The sequence below is a fragment of the Clupea harengus genome, chromosome 8 (genome assembly GCF_900700415.2).
Source record: "Clupea harengus chromosome 8, Ch_v2.0.2, whole genome shotgun sequence".
Taxonomy (NCBI): Eukaryota; Metazoa; Chordata; class Actinopteri; order Clupeiformes; family Clupeidae; genus Clupea; species Clupea harengus.
The window spans coordinates 3,183,378-3,202,242 of NC_045159.1; the positions used below are offsets into that span (position 1 = coordinate 3,183,378).

General features: G+C 41.2%; 2 protein-coding genes across 3 annotated transcripts; one reads left to right on the forward strand and one right to left on the reverse strand.

Annotated features, from left to right (window-relative positions):
- Window positions 1-53: 53 nt before the first annotated feature.
- rad51d (RAD51 paralog D) lies at window positions 54-4,129 on the forward strand. 2 transcript variants are annotated; one of them, XM_012821962.2, is made up of 11 exons: window positions 54-133; window positions 407-493; window positions 598-659; window positions 812-930; window positions 1,205-1,286; window positions 1,836-1,970; window positions 2,099-2,194; window positions 2,315-2,402; window positions 3,231-3,301; window positions 3,412-3,573; window positions 3,779-4,129. In XM_012821962.2, exons 2-11 carry the CDS (start codon window positions 412-414, stop codon window positions 3,890-3,892), a joined length of 1,011 nt encoding a protein of 336 aa, XP_012677416.1. In that variant the 5' UTR covers window positions 54-133; window positions 407-411; the 3' UTR covers window positions 3,893-4,129. The 2 variants fall into 2 exon arrangements, with proteins under 2 accessions (XP_012677416.1, XP_031427382.1); XM_031571522.1 differs by having other exon boundaries at window positions 87-133; window positions 389-493.
- A 1,896-nt stretch (window positions 4,130-6,025) lies between these two features.
- lig3 (ligase III, DNA, ATP-dependent) lies at window positions 6,026-16,360 on the reverse strand. The gene is made up of 21 exons (XM_012822020.3): window positions 16,237-16,360; window positions 15,016-15,586; window positions 14,628-14,756; window positions 14,181-14,390; window positions 13,853-14,004; window positions 13,478-13,644; window positions 13,231-13,308; window positions 12,610-12,778; window positions 12,192-12,347; window positions 11,864-11,995; window positions 10,371-10,450; window positions 9,658-9,745; window positions 9,415-9,492; window positions 9,058-9,181; window positions 8,307-8,449; window positions 8,126-8,200; window positions 7,847-7,993; window positions 7,571-7,724; window positions 7,297-7,391; window positions 7,048-7,167; window positions 6,026-6,795 (listed from the first exon to the last, which is right to left on the reverse strand). Exons 2-21 carry the CDS (start codon window positions 15,554-15,556, stop codon window positions 6,562-6,564), a joined length of 3,072 nt encoding a protein of 1,023 aa, XP_012677474.2. The 5' UTR covers window positions 15,557-15,586; window positions 16,237-16,360; the 3' UTR covers window positions 6,026-6,561.
- Window positions 16,361-18,865: the final 2,505 nt, after the last annotated feature.

Consider the following 18,865-nt stretch of genomic DNA (forward strand, 5'->3'; position numbering starts at 1 on the left):
CACTTACGTAAACAACGTAAGAGATGACAGGGCATGTTCATGACCAACCAGTGTGTACAAAAATGTTCCCATAGAGGTGACGTCAGGCTGACGTTCGATGTCAGCAGCGCGGGCTGGATTGAACATGAGAAAGGTAACTCTAGCTAACGTTACGTTTCTACCTAGAGACATTTTCGGAAGGTTGAATAAGTGTAACATAGCTATTTCTTATATCAATGGCAGTTACGGTGCAAAGCTGTCTGTATTTGTCAGGGGAAAGGTTTATGTTGCGCATAGTAGCATTATTGCAATAATTCTTGCTAGCGCTAAGCAATGAAGCTTTGGGCTGTGAAGACATAAACCAAAGTGGCGTGTCCCACTGACATTTTTAAACGTTTCCAATTTACAGTTTCTCTTTCTCACATAGATGACATGGTGGTCTTGAGAGAGGGTATATGTCCTGGGCTAAATCAGGACCTTGTTCAAGCCCTCCGAAATGTGGACATCAGAACAGGTATGTTACACTCAGTGGGACTCAGAGGACACGAACAACCATAATCGCATTATGTAGTATATCAAAGTATATCCAGTCATTTATATGCAACATATTCCCTTTAGTGGAGGATCTGGTCTCGGCCAACCTTGAGGAACTGGCCCAAAAATGCTCCGTATCCTACAAGGTTTGTAGATGGGGCATACAAATACTTATTGGTGTTTTGGGTAGTGAATGTAACTACCTTATTTGTTCTGATCGTGCTATGGTTTTTGTATCTGCTCAGATTTTTCATCAAATATTTGAAGTTGAACGTCTAACTACTAAAAATGTGACTAGGCTTTGATTGCTGTGCGTCGGGTTCTACTGGCTCAACATGCAGCTTTTCCTGTCTCATGTGCTGACCTGTATGAAGAGCTCCTGAGCTCAACTGCCATTCTCTCTACAGGCAACCACTGGTCAGTATCATGAGCATAAAGCTTTTCAGTGATGGATTGACAGATTCAAATTGATTGTCTGATACTTTGATTTATTGTAGCCTACACAAGACAAAAAAATATTATTTTACCACACAACCACACCAGAAGACACATTGTACATAATGTTCAATTAACTTAAATCACACAGTGCACACTGCTTGAAGGCTGAAGTTGGACTTTAAAATCAGGCTGTTGTCTTAACAAAATAAAAACTTGCTCCCCCTTAATGACTGTTTTCTCGTCTCTTTCCCAGTCTGGATAAACTGTTAGACTCAGGTCTGTACACTGGGGAGGTAACTGAGCTAATAGGAGGACCAGGAAGTGGCAAAACACAGGTGCGTCTTTCTCAGCCCTTCAGTAATAGTGTAATACCTAAAACACACAAACACACCTGTTCATCCTTATTAGTAATTGGATGGTTGCTTGCTACTATTGTCTTTAAAGTTAGTTAGTTAAGTTTTTGATTTGGGCTTTTTTGTAGTCATGGAGATGATTTAATGAGAGTCTGTGATTCGAATCCAATACCCATTTTTGTAAAATTCAGTGATTTGCTCCTCACCGTCTGCTAGCTGTCCAATGAGGGCGCTCCGGTGTTCGCAGTCCTGGCTCAGTAAATGGGAAACAAACATAGTGGCTTGGACCGAGCTATAAACAACTCCAGTATGAAAGAGGAGTGTAATTTAATTAGCAGTTGCGCTCAAATATCAACAGCTCCAGTATGAAAGAGGAGTGTAATTTAATTAGCAGTTGAGCTCAAATATCAACAGACTTCCCCCAGAATTGCAGACCCTACCTTTAAACCAGGTTTATCCATTGGATGATATTAGCAATGGGAAATGACATGTAGTTTGTTTTGTTTTTCCCCCTATCACCTTTTCCACTAGGTGTGCTTTAGTACTGCTGTTCATATCTCATGCCAACTCAAGCAGAGTGTTGTCTATATCGACACCAATGGAGGAATGTCTGCAAATCGTATGCTTCAGATGCTGCAAGCAAAGACCAGCACTATGGAAGAGCAGGTTGCATAAAACATAAAGTTCATGTTTATGATTTATATTCATAATTGTACAACACATATCAGTATTCTTACAGCAAACATTTTGCCAGTATTCAAACCAGATATATGTTTATTCATCCCTACTTGTAGATGGCTGCTCTTCAGCGAATTCAAGTGTTCAGAGTGTTTGATGTCTTCTCCTTGCTTAAATGTCTACAGAATATAAGCGCCGGTGAAGTTGAGATGGTAAGAAAAAGTTTGATCAAAATGCTAAATTGGGTTTTGTGTAGAGTGGACAGCTAAGGGTGATGGAACAAAGAGTCATAAATCATCTCTATATTCTCTTCTCTGTATTCTTCACCTTAGGCATGTGTTGGAACTTCAGTAAAAGCTCTTATTCTGGATTCTGTCTCAGCTGTACTCTCGAATATGCTAGGAGGCAAACAGACTGAAGGTCGGTTGACAGCATCAATGTACAGTGTATAAAGCATATGAATATTTATTCATTGTTTTATACACTAACTGAACCAGGTTGCTTGAACAACTGTACATCCCAATGCATCTGGTACACTCTGGGGCTTTTTACACCTGGCATTAAATGCGCTTTGGGTGAATCGGTTTGCGATCAGATAGTGCTTGACCACATGAAAGTACAGGTGTAAATGCACTCAGGACGCATCAAGGACAGATTGTGATCCAAGTGTAAATGCAATTGCATTGTCAATCCACATACAATAACTACGTGGGCAGAAGTACGTCATCATGTGCGACTGTTCCAAGCCAGCAAGGTTTTGAAATGCGCACAAACACAATAACGCAGCTTCATGGATGGCTACCATCTTCTTATCTTTTTTTTGTTGTTTGTTGTTTTTTCGGACCCACGCAAATGAGAGGAAGGTGTGAAAGGAGCTGGACACAGCAATCGGATTTCAATGTGGACACTGGAGACACAGTGTCCACATATGTGGGGGAGTTATTTCTTGCCCGTGTTGCCATTGTGCTTGCACTAGGGGGGTTCAGGCTCTGGGCTCTGTAAAGCGCCTAGAGACAATTGTATTGTTATGGCGCTATATAAAATTGAATTGAATTGAATTGAATATGTGGTGTAAATCTGGTTAAAATCATATATCTGGATACAATCTGGATACATTTTAATGGCAGGTGTAAAAAGCAGAGTGTAACATTGTGACTGATTCTGAAGCAAATAATATCATTAGCTAACATTACATTTGTTTGGGTTATGGCAGGTTGCATGATTTTCCATATTTTTGTTTAAATGCAGGCATGTCCTTGATGATGCAGGTTGCTGGAGAACTAAAAACAATTTCAAAGGACCTCAGTGTTGCTGTTCTGGTAGGCAGGCCCACTCTGAACTTCTACTGTGTGTTGTGGTTAATGCGGTCTCATTTATAGCTGTGCTCGTGGTTATGTCATGATATTGAGAGGTGTGATTACCTGATCAGGTGACGAACCATGCGACCCGAGATGGCAGTGGGCAGCTGAGAGCAGGTCTGGGTCAGTCTTGGAGTCACGTCCCGAGGACCCGCGTTCTCCTGCACAGAGTGAAGAGGCCAGGCGCCTCATCTGGCCTGCGCTTAGCAACTCTGACCAAATCATCTCGACAGGTGGAGTATTTTAGAGTCTTAAAACTCATGACAGATGTCAGAATCAGTTAGTTTTACAACTTTACGTAAATGTGTTTTTTTTGTGGACTATGATATACATTGAAAGGAAACAGAAAAAAGATTAGAAGAATTGGGAGTTCTGTTTAGATTTATGTAGTCATGTTTGAGTGAACAAAACCCAAGACTTTTTTCTATCATGTTTTAGTCATGTCAAGTGGAAGAAGAATTTGATTTAAGTGGATGGAGAGGGCCTGAAGATACGAAGGCTGGGTACTCGGGCAAGAGAAAACTGGAGTGTGACAACCCTGGGGTTGGCTGAATGTTTATTTAAGAATGTATCTTTCGTCGTACATTCAATATGACTTTATGAATTGCTTATGATCAAAAAATGTATCATATTGTCCAACATACTTTGATATGATTTTCTGTGTTTTTGTAAAATATTGGAATATTTAAATGGTGGTTTCAGTATGTCAGTGGAACATTTTTTTTTTTTTTTTTTTTTTTTAAATCTTAGCATTCAAACAGCTAATGATTAAATTATTCAGAAACGGTATTCCTTCATTGAATTACCTGAAATGTAAAAAATTGTCTATCAAAGATCAGTTTAATATGCCACAGGCCATCAGAGTGGTGTTACAAGTTAAAGGTCATTTATGAAAACTATATCTGTTTTTAAAAGAAGACTACTTGACGTAACAATAAATCTGTAAAGCAGTACAACATTAGATATACAGTGGGTACGGAAAGTATTCAGACCCCTTAACATTTTTCACTCTTTGTTTCATTGCAGCCATTTACTAAAATCGAAAAAGTTAATTTTTTTTCCGCATTAATGTACACTCAGCAATCCATCTTGAGAGGAAATGTAGAAACTTTTGCAAATTTATTAAAAAATAAAAACTGAAATATCACATGGTCATAAGTATTCAGACCCTTTGCTCAGTATTGAGTAGAAGCACCCTTTAAAACAAACCCTAAAGAGCTAGTACAGCCATGAGTCTTCTTGGGAATGATGCAACACGTTTCTCACACCTGGATTTGGGGATCCTCTGCCATTCTTCCTTGCAGATCCTCTCCAGTTCTGTCAGGTTGAATGGTGGACAGCCATTTTCAGGTCTCTCCAGAGATGCTCAATTGGGTTTAGGTCAGGGCTCTGGCTGGGCCAGTCAAGAATGGTCACAGACTTGTTCCGAAACCACTCCTTTGTTATTTTAGCTGTGTGCTTCGGGTCATTGTCTTGTTGGAAGGTGAACCTTCGGCCCAGTCTGAGGTCCTGAGCACTCTGGAGGAGGTTTTCTTCCAGGATATCTCTGTACTTGGCCGCATTCATCTTTCCTTCAATTGTATTGGGCAGGTGATGAGCAGTGCCTGGTTTTCTCCACACATACCGCTTAGAATTAACGCCAAAAAGTTCAATCTTGGTCTCATCAGACCAGAGAATCTTATTTCTCATAGTTTGGGAGTCCCCTACTGCATCTCTGGAGCTCAGTTTCTCCCACGATTGCTCAGTTTGGCTGGACGGCCAGGTCTAGGAAGAGTTCTGGTCATCCCATACTTCTTCCATTTAAGGATTATGGAGGCCACTCTGCTCTTAGGAACCTTGAGTGCTGCAGAAATTATTTTGTAACCTTGGCCAGATCTGTGCCTTGCCACAATTCTGTCTCTGAGCTCCTTGGGCAGTTCCCTCGACCTCATGATTCTCATTTGTTCTGACATGTACTGTGAGCTGTAAGGTCTTATATAGACAGGTGTGTGCCTTTCCTAATCAAGTCCAATCAGTTAATCTGGACTCCAGTGAAGGAGTAGAAACATCTCAAGGAGGATCAGAAGAAATGGACAGCATGTCCGATAAATATGAGTGTCACAGCAAAGGGTCTGAATACTTATGACCATGTGATATCATTTTATTTTTTTATAAATTTGCAAAAAATTCTACATTTCTGTTTTTTTCTGTCAAGATGGGTTGCTGAGTGTACATTAATGCGAAAAAAAAAATGAACTTGTTCGATTTTAGCAAATGGCTGCAATGAAACAAAGAGTGAAAAATGTAAAGGGGTCTGAATACTTTCCGTACCCACTGTATCTATGGACGTCTGTCTACATTTGTAAAGTTTAAGTAAGCTATCTATCCTACCAGTCATTAATTTGCTTGTGCGGTCGTAATATCAAGTCCAAAGGGTCACAACCCAAAGAATGCCACTTTTATATCATTGCTGTTTAAGCATCACTTTATACTTTTTCTTGGTAAGCTTTCACTCAACCTCAATTTTGCATTTGTTTACTCACCTAAGGATTCCCATTGGTGTTTTCATATTCTGAGGATTGCACTGTTATTTGAGGACTTCACGACCAGTTGGTGACAGGTGGTTGAGCATCAGCAGTATGTCACTTCTGGCCTCAAAATAATTTTTCAACAGTATCAAAGGACAAGAGCACACCACATTTTATCTTCAGGTTCAAAGCCATTTGCAAAATGGTTTATTAAATGCTGAATTCATTTTCCATTCATCATGTAATTTCACCCATAAGGAATAACAAAGATAAACTACTAGACGTGTTTACATGACAAACTACCCATTGCTATCACTTAATGTTTTATAACTCAAAATGAACTAACTAGTAGTAGAAAATATGTCCTAATCTACTTGAAGATGCCCTTGCTGTAGCTGTTACAGCAGACAACACATGATTCCTAAAAACAAAATAAATATAAAGATCATAGGAGAGGCAGTTCTACTCCTTCTTGCGTCCTCGTGGTATCAGACCCCAAATCACAGGGCATGTTAATGTGTTTAAAAAAAAATCCCACCAATTTGGGGCAGCTTAAAATACTGACAAACGTTTGTACATGATCATGAAACAATCCAGAATGTACTGGAAGATAAGGTATTGTTCGTATGGCGGAAGCAGTTGAAGCAACCACTGTTGTTGAAGGGCACTTTTATTCAGCCGAAAGCAGCTCAAGTCTCCATTGGCCCGGCCTCATCAGCAGGGAGGAACCATTCTTCTTTTGCGAATGCACGCCCAGATCCAGTTGGAGGTGACCCTCTGAGCTTTGCTGTCTTCCTCGGGATCTGTAAGCGTGTGCGTGGCTGTGGCAGCGTCGTACTCCGGCACCAGATCTCCGTCGTAGGCCACAAAATAACGCTGGAGTTTGTCGTAGTCCTGCACACCCTGCGGCAGGTAGAGCTTCACGCCACTGAAAATGTCCAAAAGGGTCTGGAGCACACAATGAAAAAAGGAAAAAGTACATTAAAGAAAAATCCAACAATTCTCCGAAAGGACACGTTGACACATGTTTAAAACTTACATTACTTTAAAGTTACTTTAAGTGAAAACAAGCATGGCAAAGAATACATATGTTTGTTACCTAAACTATATCTCTGCTATAGTGTACAGCCACAGAACAAGAGAAGCATAGATGACAATGTCTGTAAGGCAAAGTTGAAGTTCAACTGAATGTTAACTTGCCTTCTCAGGACCTGCTTCTATCACCTTGGTGGAGGCGCTCTTCACTTTGCTTTTCCCATTGCTATGGGCAACTTCAGTCTTAATCTGAGCTTCAGTTTTAATCTGAACTTCAGTCTTAATCTGAAACATAAGCACAAATAAACCAATATTTAGGTACAAATCAGCTTTGAAAGAAGACATTTGAGGCATTTGGACTGTGAAATCTCCAGTGTAACTGGAGCTGGATGAGTTTTTATGGGAGAGCTGTACCTTCTTGCTGCTGTGGTTCTCCGCAGGCATCTTCCTCTTGGCTGGGGAAATGGGTTCTGATTTCACCTGCTTCAGCCGTGGAGCAGCACTGTTCCCTGGGTAGCATTGTAAAAAACGGATGAAAATTGAAATAATCCAAAGCATTGCTTAATGACTACATATCATCAGTTTCAGTCCTAAATTTCAATTGCAAAATGAACAATGTTACCTAATGTCATACAAAGAAGTATTCCTGCTTGCACTTTTCACCATGACATGCTAGGATGCTACTCACGGGCTTTGCTGGTGGTAGGGGTCTTGTGTGATGTGGAGGGTGGAGAGCTGCCTCCACTGGCTCCACCAGAGGAGTTCTCATCATCCTTATCATCTTTGGACTGGCCCGTGGTCAACTCAAAGTCAGAGCGCTCCTTCGATATGCGATAGAGTTCCTGCACAAGAAGAGACGTACTGATTAAACCCCTTTACAGACCCCTCCATCCCATCAATGTATGCACTGCTTTCAGCTACATGTCTGGAGTGATGGTGTTGGTGTAGGCGTCTCAAACTGCACCTTCAGCCGAGGCAGGTTGGTGGCAGTCTTCCAGTCCTTGTCGTCACGGATACGCGTCATGCGCGGGAAACGGATGGAGATTCCATCGGCTGTGTGCATCTCTGACTTGGAAAACTCCGCTCCTGTGATCTCCCACACTGGTGCTTGCTGTTTATGAAATATTCAAAAATGTCATGAGTGATAATTACCTTAAGAAATGTTGAAATATCAAAGCATCTTGGAAGCACACCAAATTATTATCTTTCAGACTTCTTCTTGCTGAGTTAATTTGATGCTCACCTCCGGATCGCGGATAAGGAAATCTGGGTAATAGTTTTTAACAATCTTTAACCAGCCAGGGATTTTGCTTGGTTCCTGACAACAAGAAAATGATGCAGTAAATGTTCATTGCTCATGTTTTTGTAGGCTGTAATAATGAAGGGTAATGCACAGAGCAGCTCTAGATTCTTGGTTCCTCTACCTTGCTGATTTTAATCACATCCAGCTCCTTCTGCAGTCTGGCCAGAGTGGCGTCATCATAGCCTCCAGAGCACTTGGTCACTGTGCACCACTTCTTAGATGCGGGGTCATAGCAGCCCATCAAGAAGCTGGACATTATTCCTCCTGTGGAGAGACACGTTCTGGAGTGAGAACAGACAACACACACCTGGTCTGGAAATCCAAACTGAGAGTAATTCACCATTCATTGCTCCACAGGGCACTATTTTATAATAATATAATAATATTTCATACGGATTTAATGAAACGGCATAGTTTCATAACGTCATGTCAAGAGGTAATGCAATCATGATAAAAAAAGGTAATCCATTACAATCGGCCAAAATAAACGAGGGAAAAAAAGAAAAAAAACCCTTGGGTCACAAAAAGGTTGAACTAATACAACACATTCTGACAGAAAAAAAGATCTCCTTTGCAAGAAGCAGAACAAATGAATTAATCTGCAGCTGTCATCAATGCCTACATGCCAAAGGATATGAAGCTTGTGAAGTATACAGCTTGTGAAGTAATTTACAGTGACCGATTCTGTCCAAAGAAGTGCTGTAGGTAATACGCACCTCTAGAATGGTACAAAACACAAACTAGTTATTATATGGCCGTGTGAAGATCAGGTGACGTTCAAAATGTAAGTTGATTAAATGATTTCACACAAATGGAATGGTGCTTTACCAGTCCATGGTCCACAAAGTGATCAAAAAAGACAAAAAACAAACCATTTGAGCCTTTGCCGTAGAAAGCTCCTAACACCACCAGGTCAGCCGTGTCTGCCATGGCGCCCTCATTCAGGTAGTCCTTCTTCACCTTCAACCAGTGACGCTTCCCAGGCTCGTATAGGCCCTGTGACAGGCATCATTTTTAGATCTTGTACAGAATTATGTTTACAGTAGCAAGTGTTCGTGGTGACTGCACATCATAGTCCTGTTCATTCCTTGGCCAATGTATTTCATTATTTCAAATGATGGAGACCTTCTTCATGAAGAAAGTTATTTACAACTCCAGATCAGTGTGACTCATAACTTAGAGGGTAAGTATACAAACTAAGGGTCATAGTGCAGAACAGTGTGACTGACCTTGACGTCCTTCAGCACCAGGCCCTCCAGCCCCTCTCGAATGACGCGGGTGATCATCTCTGCCAGATCAGATGCTCTCTGTGAGAAACAACACCACCGTCAGGCAAGCCAATTCACAACACCACCATCAGGCAAGCCAATTCACAACACCACCATCAGGCAAGCCAATTCACAATTAGGGTGACAGTATCAGTCTGCAAGCAGGAATGAGGGGAAGAGGTTGCAGGTGTGTAGAACACTTACAGTGACATGTTTCATTTCTGAAAACAATATCCTGTTTGGAACTTCAACCATGTTGTCATTGAGAAACTTCCTTCGTTCATAAAGAGCCCTTAAAAGAAATGAGAGTAGGAAAGAGTATGTCATCTCATCGCACTGTGACCCAAAAAAGGAATGCACACATATGACTCACTGTGATCATCAATACCAAGGTCAAATGTCCTTCCTGGGTTGATGTGCACCCTATTGTCTACATGTGTTGGAGATGTTATTATGTGATTCTCTCTCCCCCCCCCCCCCCCCCCCCCCTAATATTTATAAGCTTTCCAGTAATCAGATACATGAACAATCCAACACACAAACAATGGAATAAATGACCCCCTCCACAAAAGGGGGAGACACACCTTCCCCTTTTACAGTCAGGCAAAAATTATGAGAATACTATACACTTCACACTAGACAGGGGGACTAAAAGCTCTTTTTGCTGGAAGTAAGAGAAGGATATCCGCTATAAATAGTATAATAGACTACACTGAGGATACCAATTTATAGAAACAGGCGAAAAACGATTTGTTGGCAACAGCGAACCCACTGAAGACTTCACTCAGTGAGATTCCAGCTCACCCGCACATCTTAACTGAGTTTTCCTACAGCATAAATGGCCTAATGCAATTTCAGTAGCAAGCAGAGTAACACAGCATGCAGAGTAACTTCAAATCGAATAACTGCCTACTTACTTATCCATCAGGCTTACACCATTGAAGTAAATGCAGTCGAAGACGAACAGACACACTTTGGCATCTTGGAAGGCAGCTTTCTGCAACAGAATATGGACAATTAATGCTTTTCTGTGCACTGGACAGTTAGAAGTACAGTGGCTTGCAAAGGTGTTTGACCCCCCCTGAAAAATCACCATTTCCACAATTACAAAAGATACTTACACATCATTTCCTAATCAGTATTTGTATTGTAAACATTTATACTGTATTATATTTTTTAAGGCAAAATTAGTGATTTGTCTGCTAACGTTAAAAAAAAAAAATGAAAAACTTGTGATTTTGAGTTCCAGATAAAGGCAGATGACAAACCGTTTACAAATAATGCAGAGGTGCCACTTATTTGATCATATGACTTATAATTAGGCACTAATGACTGCTAAAAGTAGCGACCTCCTTCTGGATATAAATATTTGTCAAGGGTCATCAGGCAAGTTGTGAAAGAACAAAGGAAATGAAAACTAAAAAGACAAGTTGACTTTTAGTTCTAAAGTGAAGAAAAGACTCTAATGTTTTGATATCTAATTGAGCGCCACTGAATCTGTATGAATAAAGCAGAAGTTGCATCACACCACCCAGATGCTTTGTACAAAAGTCCCCCAAACCAAGCACCCGAGGAAGATATTACCTGGTGCCACCACTGTCAATCTACACCCTGAACAATCTACAATGTTCAGTGGCTCGAACTGGGGTGCAGGTGTAGGAGTACACGATCTTAAGAGCTATATTGTACAAAGACTCTATTGTAAGGTGGCAAAAAACATTGTTTCAAAAGATCCATATTAAAGCATTTTTGGAGGTTGCCTAAGATATGGGGAAATGTTTTTATGGTCAGATGAGACCAAAACAGAGCTTTTTGGCAAATCCTCAAAGTGCTATTTGTGGCATAAAAATCTAACACACACAGGAAAACCTGTTGCAGTCTGTTGTAAAGCTAAGGCTTGGGAGAGGGATTACCTACCAGTAGTACCATGGCACAAGGTTAAAGCATCACTGGAGTGGCTCAAAAACAACAAAGTGAACGTTCTAGAATGGCTCTGTCAAAGCCCTGATCAAAATCCTTCTGAGAATCTATGGCACCACATTATCTGTGTTCTACATAAATTCTACCAAAAAGAATGAGGGAACACACATTAGAGCAATGTGCAAAGCTGGTACTGACTGTCTTCACTGCAGAAGACTTAGGCTGTTATTGCAGAATAAGAGTTCTATACTAAGTACTAATGTATGGGGGTTGAATACAATATTTTAGTTTTTATATATATATTTATTTTTTGTTTTAGTAGACAAATAACTAAATTAGCATTTAGAAGTAGATTACAGTATAAATGTTTACAATGACAATACTAATTGTGAAAATATGTGTAAATAGATATGTTTTGTAAAACTTTCAGAGGGGTTGAATACTTTTGCAAGCCACTGTATAGCATTGCTGTAGTTCTCAATTGTGCTACCTTGTGCACTCCCAGTGTTCCAAAGGGGAGGGGTTTGCTGGTGTTGGTGTCGATGAGAAGGACCTCAGCATCCAAAATCATACTGTCGCCACCAACAAAAGCTTGAGGTATGTATTCTTTGAAATGTGCCACCTGAAAAAGAACAATGATCCCTGTAATAAGTCCCTGCATACTTCAAAAACATTTAGCCCTTCATATTTTATCTATATAGTTATAGAGCTAAAGTGAAAGGTAAACTTTTTTATCAATAGTAAGCAGAAGCATTCAAAGTCTGCAAATGCCTGTCCTGAGCTACATTATTTTAGCATGGCAAGAACTCTTCACCGACCTTGTGTGGGAGCACTGGCTTGAGACTGCGGCTGAAATAGCTGAAGTGATCTCCATTTTTGTGGACCTGCACACGCTCGCCATCATATTTGATCTCGGAGTACATCCCGTTGGGGCACTTCTTCATGGCGTACTCCACAGATTTACAGGCCTCTGCCTGAGCAAGCACAAACAGCCTCTGTTACTTTAAAGAGAAACCCTCCGCCCTAAACATTTTAGTTATTAAGTAGTCTGGTAGGGAGGTATGCTAGGTAGTTTTAGAGGGTCCTACAACAGTGAAGGACACATAACAGTGGCATTCTACAACATGTTTAAAACACTTCACACACCACCGTGAATATAACTACTGCCAGAGAGCACCTCCTCAAGAATTTGACTACACCATTCACTTGATGATGAAAAGCCCACGTAGCTCTCACCAGCATGGGCTGCACAGGGGTCATGAGGGAGGCCTCTATTTTCAGGCTCTTGCGGGGCCCACTGCCATTGGACGCATCCTGCTGGTTCCGCAGCACTCGCTCAATGACATCGCCCAAGTTCCGCGAGGCTTTAAAGGCGTCGTAAGCATTGGGGTCCACGGCGTCCAGCCTACGACAGGACACAAGCCAAGAACTCATTAACCAACATCATCAAAAATGAGATAAATGGAAATACAAAAATATCCATCATGCTCCAACATATAAAACCTTACATAATAACTGAAATGACACCGATTCCAGTGGTAAAATTCTGATCTCCATTATACATACTGTATATATCTAGCTGTACTGTTTTGTCCTGAACTAACAACAAGAACACTTGTTATAATTATCATTTGTATTATTACTATTATTTCATTGGTTTTAATGGTGTAAAACAGAGTAGTTTGAATGGGTATAACTACACGTCTGTCTCAAAATGCTAAATCAATGACCCTAAAATACAGGTGCAGTAACGTGGCATTTGTCAAATTAATCTGTAATAATTAGCTTGGGTCAAAACCACACAATCTCTTTAAATGTTGTGGCTGGTGTGAGATTAGTGGTTTTGAGGTCACTTACACATGCTTAGCTCCTGAGTTTATTTTCAAATCATGCTTCACAAGTCTGATGATGCACTTGAGGTCATTTCCTGTGCATCTGGAAAGGGGCAAAAGAGAACAGTGTCGGTCTACATAAGCTACACAGAGGCATACATCAACTGTAGAAGAGATCTGTATTCACTGAGAAAGCATTTTGAACTAAAGCTTGTGTTTCAAAAAAAAAAAAAAAAAGAGAAAGAGAAACATGCCGAGTGGGGTTGGCTCACTTTTTGGCAATGTCCTGGAGCTCTTTCTGCTGGTCGTCTTCCTTGGTGAGTTGAGCCAGACGGTTCAGTGAGGCTTCGACCTCTTGCAGGGTGAGGAGACTCTTGGTTGCTGGTGGGAAGGACTTACTGTCATCAAAATATAGCCGCACGGTTTCTGACACATCCCCCTTGAGTAGAGAACACAAACTCATTTTAGTCGACACAGCTGATTCCAGAATTAGTTTTAAATAACATAGGCAATGCCTGGATGAGTGCTGAATGCTCCACCGTACTTTTTCAGTTCCACTACAACCACTGCTGTTTTAGAAAGGACTTGGAACCTTGGACCGCACAAGTTTTGCCATCCAAGTATGAAAATTAAGACAGGAGACTGACCTGTTCTAGGTCGCGCAGCATCCCATCTTGGTTGCAGTTCAATATACGACTGAATAACTTCACAATCTGTTTGTCATTCAGATTGTAGACATTCTTCACCACTCCTGGTAGAAGCAGCTTCACAGTGAGGAACAAGTCTCCTCTGAACTTATCTGATTAGGACAGCAAAGAGCAGACCAAAAACAGTAAACAACAAAAACAAACAACTGCCAACTGTCACACTCATGCCAAAAACACCAGATGTCACATTCGACACCAGGTGTGGCAGTTTTCACACAGTTCTGACAAACAAACCATAAAGGTTAATGAGGGTTTTTTTTGTAAGTACCTCCACCACTCCCTTTCTTCAAGAAGTCCTGAATGATCTGAGTCTTAGAGTTGTAGCTGGAGATCTCTGCCACCATGGCACAGAGCTTGCGGAACTCGCGCAACAGGCAGTCCTTGTGGTTGGGGTCACACAGCTGAGCGGAGAGGGCACTGCCCTGGCCTGCTTTCAGTGCAGACTGCCCTGGACTGGCAGAGGTACCAGCCTTGGTAGCTATTTAGGTAAAAAATCAAAACATACTATTATGCATATTTTTTTTTTTTAACAAATCAGTAGGCAACATTTACCTGCAGAGGGAAATAAAATGCTGTACATTCTTTATGAGAATGATGAATGGACAAAAAGGTAATGAAGAATTTGTCAGTTTAAAAAGCTGATGAAGACTGATGAAATGTGTACTGCAAGAAACCTACAACCTTTGGCATAAAAAAAGCAAAATACTGCTCTTACCTGTGAAGCCAGAGAACTTTCGAGGGGCATTAAGTGACGGATCAGCAGGTGGTGCAGACAGCGGTCCGCTGGTGTTTAACTTTGCCTGTACTTTTTTCTTTGGGGTCGCATTGGTTTTGGCAGCAAGATCTGTGGTAAGGCAAAGAAAGGTACAAAGGAGAAAATAGACTACCTTTAACGAAAATCGTTACAAAAGTTCACAAAAACCATCATCATTTCACCATCTCACTTTGGGAGTCAGATAACGCCACAATGGCTCTAGAGCTGGCTAATCACAACACTGCAAGCTGTCCTGCAATGTTTAAATTACCTCCGCATATTCTGAGTAGTAGGCCTACATGCTTATCCTCAGAAAAAGCAGAAGGCAAACTTGAAATGCTTGCTATACCTGAGACAAGTTTATTAATGAGTTCTTTGTCGTCATCCTCAAGTTCCTCCCAGCCCTCCAGGTCAGTGATGTCCTCGATTTTCTTGGTGGTGGCCCTGGCACGCTCCAGTTTCTCGAAGATGCACTTCCCGTGGTACCATTCTTTCATCTCTCCAGCAGACTCGCTGAAGGGGTTGGGCACGATCTTGCCGATGCGGACAATTCCCTTCATGATCTTGTCCTTGCACTTCTTGCAGCCCGCAGTGCCACGTTTGGCATATTCTACACAGAACCTCTGCTCTGCCATTGTTGGCCTTTCTGAGAGGCTCTCGGGCCACGAAAGATGAATATAAAACCTAGAGCTTGTACCGAACTTTCGAGAGAGCGGGGTAAAATCGCAGCAGTGAGAATGAGTGGGACGCCTGCCACAATGAGGAGTCAGTGGTTGGGTGCACTGAGTGAAATGTGTGCTGCCAAATCGCCAGATAATTTGCGCTCTCAGCAAGGTGACAGTCGGATTCCTGGCGGTGTGTAATGCCTTGCGAAGGCAAATGTTCTGCATCCAGTCAAAAAAGTCCTAAAGCCTTGATGCCTATAATGAGATATAACAGGCACACATGTTATGAAAGGATTCATAGAGAAACAAAGACAAATACCACATAAATACAATAACTTGAATAAAACAATCGATTGAGATCTAATGGACTTAGTGCAATTTACATAATGAATTGTTCAAAATACAAAATGGTAACCTAAGCTCGCCAAAGTGGAGCAATTCTCAGGGCCAACACTTTCAGCAAACTTCTAAGTTAGCTAGCTAGGATGACTAGGTAGCAAATTGTCGAAATGACTTCATAATCAGGTCTAGATGAACAATCAAAAACAACATGACAAATCAAACAGATCATAGGTGACATTACACCGAGGAAACCATGGAAAGGAGGCTATTCACTGGCGAGTTACTGCAATGCAATACCAATATCAACACCTAAGTGATTAGATCTGGAAACGAGTCACTAGTTTGATGGTGACAATTGTAATGTCGACTGTTTTAAAAACTGCAAGGTTAGTCGATGTATGGAGTAGCTAACTCATTGTTGAATGGTTTGCCATTAGGCTAGCAGTCCTAGCCTTGCTCTTTAAGGCTAACACGCTGGCTGTTTTCAAGACTAAACGTTTCAGACTAAAGGTTTCTAAGGAATGTGATGGGTTTATCACTGGTAGCGTTACTTGTCTATTTACCTGGCTCCTGAGTGTGAGTTGATGCACGAAGTAAGTTATTCGAAACCTACAGCTTTATATGTTAGCTGTACAGAATATGTGCTCCACTGTAGTCCGCAGTATGCACAATGTACACACAGACCAATTCCCTTTAAATAACACACGCATTTCCTCTTTGTTCAGAAGAGCTTCCTGTGCTCTGCGCATGTGCAGGACCGAAAATGATACTGTACGCCGACAGATATAATTTCACCCATAGTAGTGGTACGGCAGTCTAGTGATGGTCATCATTTTATCCATACAGTTAAAAGTTGTCCTTGATTTTTGTATTACAGTGCATGAAATGCCCTGTATTGTTATTCGGTGGCTTCTTATTCTTTGTACCGATTTCTGCGATTAGTTCAGCTCAACCGCATAACGTAGCCTATTAAACGTCGTTCAAACTGTGTCGCTTAGGTCTTGTAAAGGACACTTCAGCTATGTATTTTTCATTTTTCTAAACTTTATACTTTTTAAGATATTAAAGAAAAACGAATACAATTTCTCCCATTGACTTACATTGGGCTATTGTGACATCATAATAGGGGCATTAAACTGGCTTGCACATGTGCTTCTGACGCCTGCGCCAATTCCAAAGCACCGCTTCTCTCTGTCCCTCTCAATTTAACTGTATAACTAGGGATATTAAGACACACCTTCCATACTATCCTATTTTTTTCTCCATCTCTCATTTTCCTATCTATCCCTCTCAGTCTACTTTCTCTCACACTCCATCTCTCTGCTTAATTCCAATTTCTCTCCTTCTTTCAATATTTTCCCTCTTCACTCTCTCCTTATGTCATTATCCATAGCCACTCTTGTTCACTCTTCTTTCCTTTCTTCTTATGATCACTCTGTCCTTTCCCACCCTTTTTTCAACTTTCTTTGACTTACCTTCAACCAACAAGACCTCCCTAGCAACCAGCATAGCAACCCCTTCAATTACCATGGCAACCACCATGACTACCCTAGCAACGCCCTAGTAACCACCTCAATTACCCTAGCAACAACCTAGCAACCACTACTAAAATGACAACCTAGCAACCACCATAGCAACCAGCATAGCAACCACTTCAATTGCCATATTTAATATTTTCCCTCTTCACTCTCTCATTATCCATAGCTACTCCTGTTCAAACTTCACGCACGGTGGCTCAGTTGCTTGCACTGCTTGCACTTCCGCCTCACAGCAAGAAGGTCATGGGTTCGATTCCCGCATGGGGCGCTGTTGGCTCTGGGGGGTAGGTCCTCCCCAGAGTGCACAATGCTCAGGTGGGCTATCTCCCGGGCCTTTCTGTGTGGAGTTTGCATGTTCTCCCCGTGTTCACAAGGGGTTTCCTCCACTAAGGACCCCAACAGAAAAAACATGCAAAATAACAGAACACATGTCCATCCCTGACCAAAGATGGACAGTTCACTTCACTTGGTCCCCGGGCGCTACAAGCTGCCCACTGCTCCTGGGGGGTCCTTGAGGAAGGACGGTCCAGGATGGGAAAAAGCAGAAAATAAATTCACCGCGACCACAGGCGTGTGTGTGTGTGTCCTGTGTCGCCTCCATAAACTGTATGCACGTGTGTGTTCCAGTGTGTGTGTGTGTGCCATTAAAAACCTGACAAAGGTCTTAATTATTATTATTATTTCCTTTCTTCTTTCAATTACTCTGTCTATCAATTCCTTCTCTTTTTTTAAACTTTTTGACTTTACAGTCCTCTATCCTCCCTCACACTCCATCTCTCTGCTTCACTCCATTTTCTCACCTTCTTTCATTATTTTCCCTCTTCACTCTCTCTTGGTTCTCTCTTTTTTCTTTTTTCTTAACTTTTGCATTTCATGCACTGGTATTTCCTTCAGGAAATGCACATTCTATTTTTTCTCTCTATTCTATATATTCTATTCTATCTCTCCATCTCTATCCCTCTCAGTCTACTTTTTCTCACACTCCATCTCTCTGCTTCTCTCCTTCTTTCAATATTTTCCCTCTTCACTCTCTCTTTATCTCATTATCCATAGCCACTCCGAATCACTCTTCTTTCTTTTCTTCTTTCAATTACTCTGTCCATCAATACCTACTTTTTTCAACCCGTTTTCAAGCCTTCTTTGACTTTACCGTCCTCTATCCTCCCTTCCATTTCCTTTACTTCCTCCATGCCATGTCTATATCTTCCACTCTGTCCATCGATCATTATAACATCTCCTTCCTCCCCTATGTCCATTCTCTTTCCTATTTTCACTCATTCCCTCTCTCTGTAGAACCTCCATCCACTTGTTTTTTTTCTATCCCTCTCCAACTCCTCTTTCTCACACTCCATCTGTCTGATTCACTCCATTTTCTCTCCTTCTTTCAGTATTTCCCCTCTTCATTCCTTCTTTACTGTCTATCCATAGCCACTCTTGTTCACTCTTCTTTCCTTTCTTCTTTCACTCTTCTTCACTCTTCTTTCGTTTCTTCTTCCTTTCTTAACTTTTGCATTTCATGCACTGGTATTTCCTTCAGGAAATGCATATTCTAGTTAATATTTGTCTGTGTGAATGAATGTATTTGAATAGACTTGACAAAACATCAAAACAAATCAATCTTATGTTGGCTGAAATTGGTATCAATCTGTGTTGA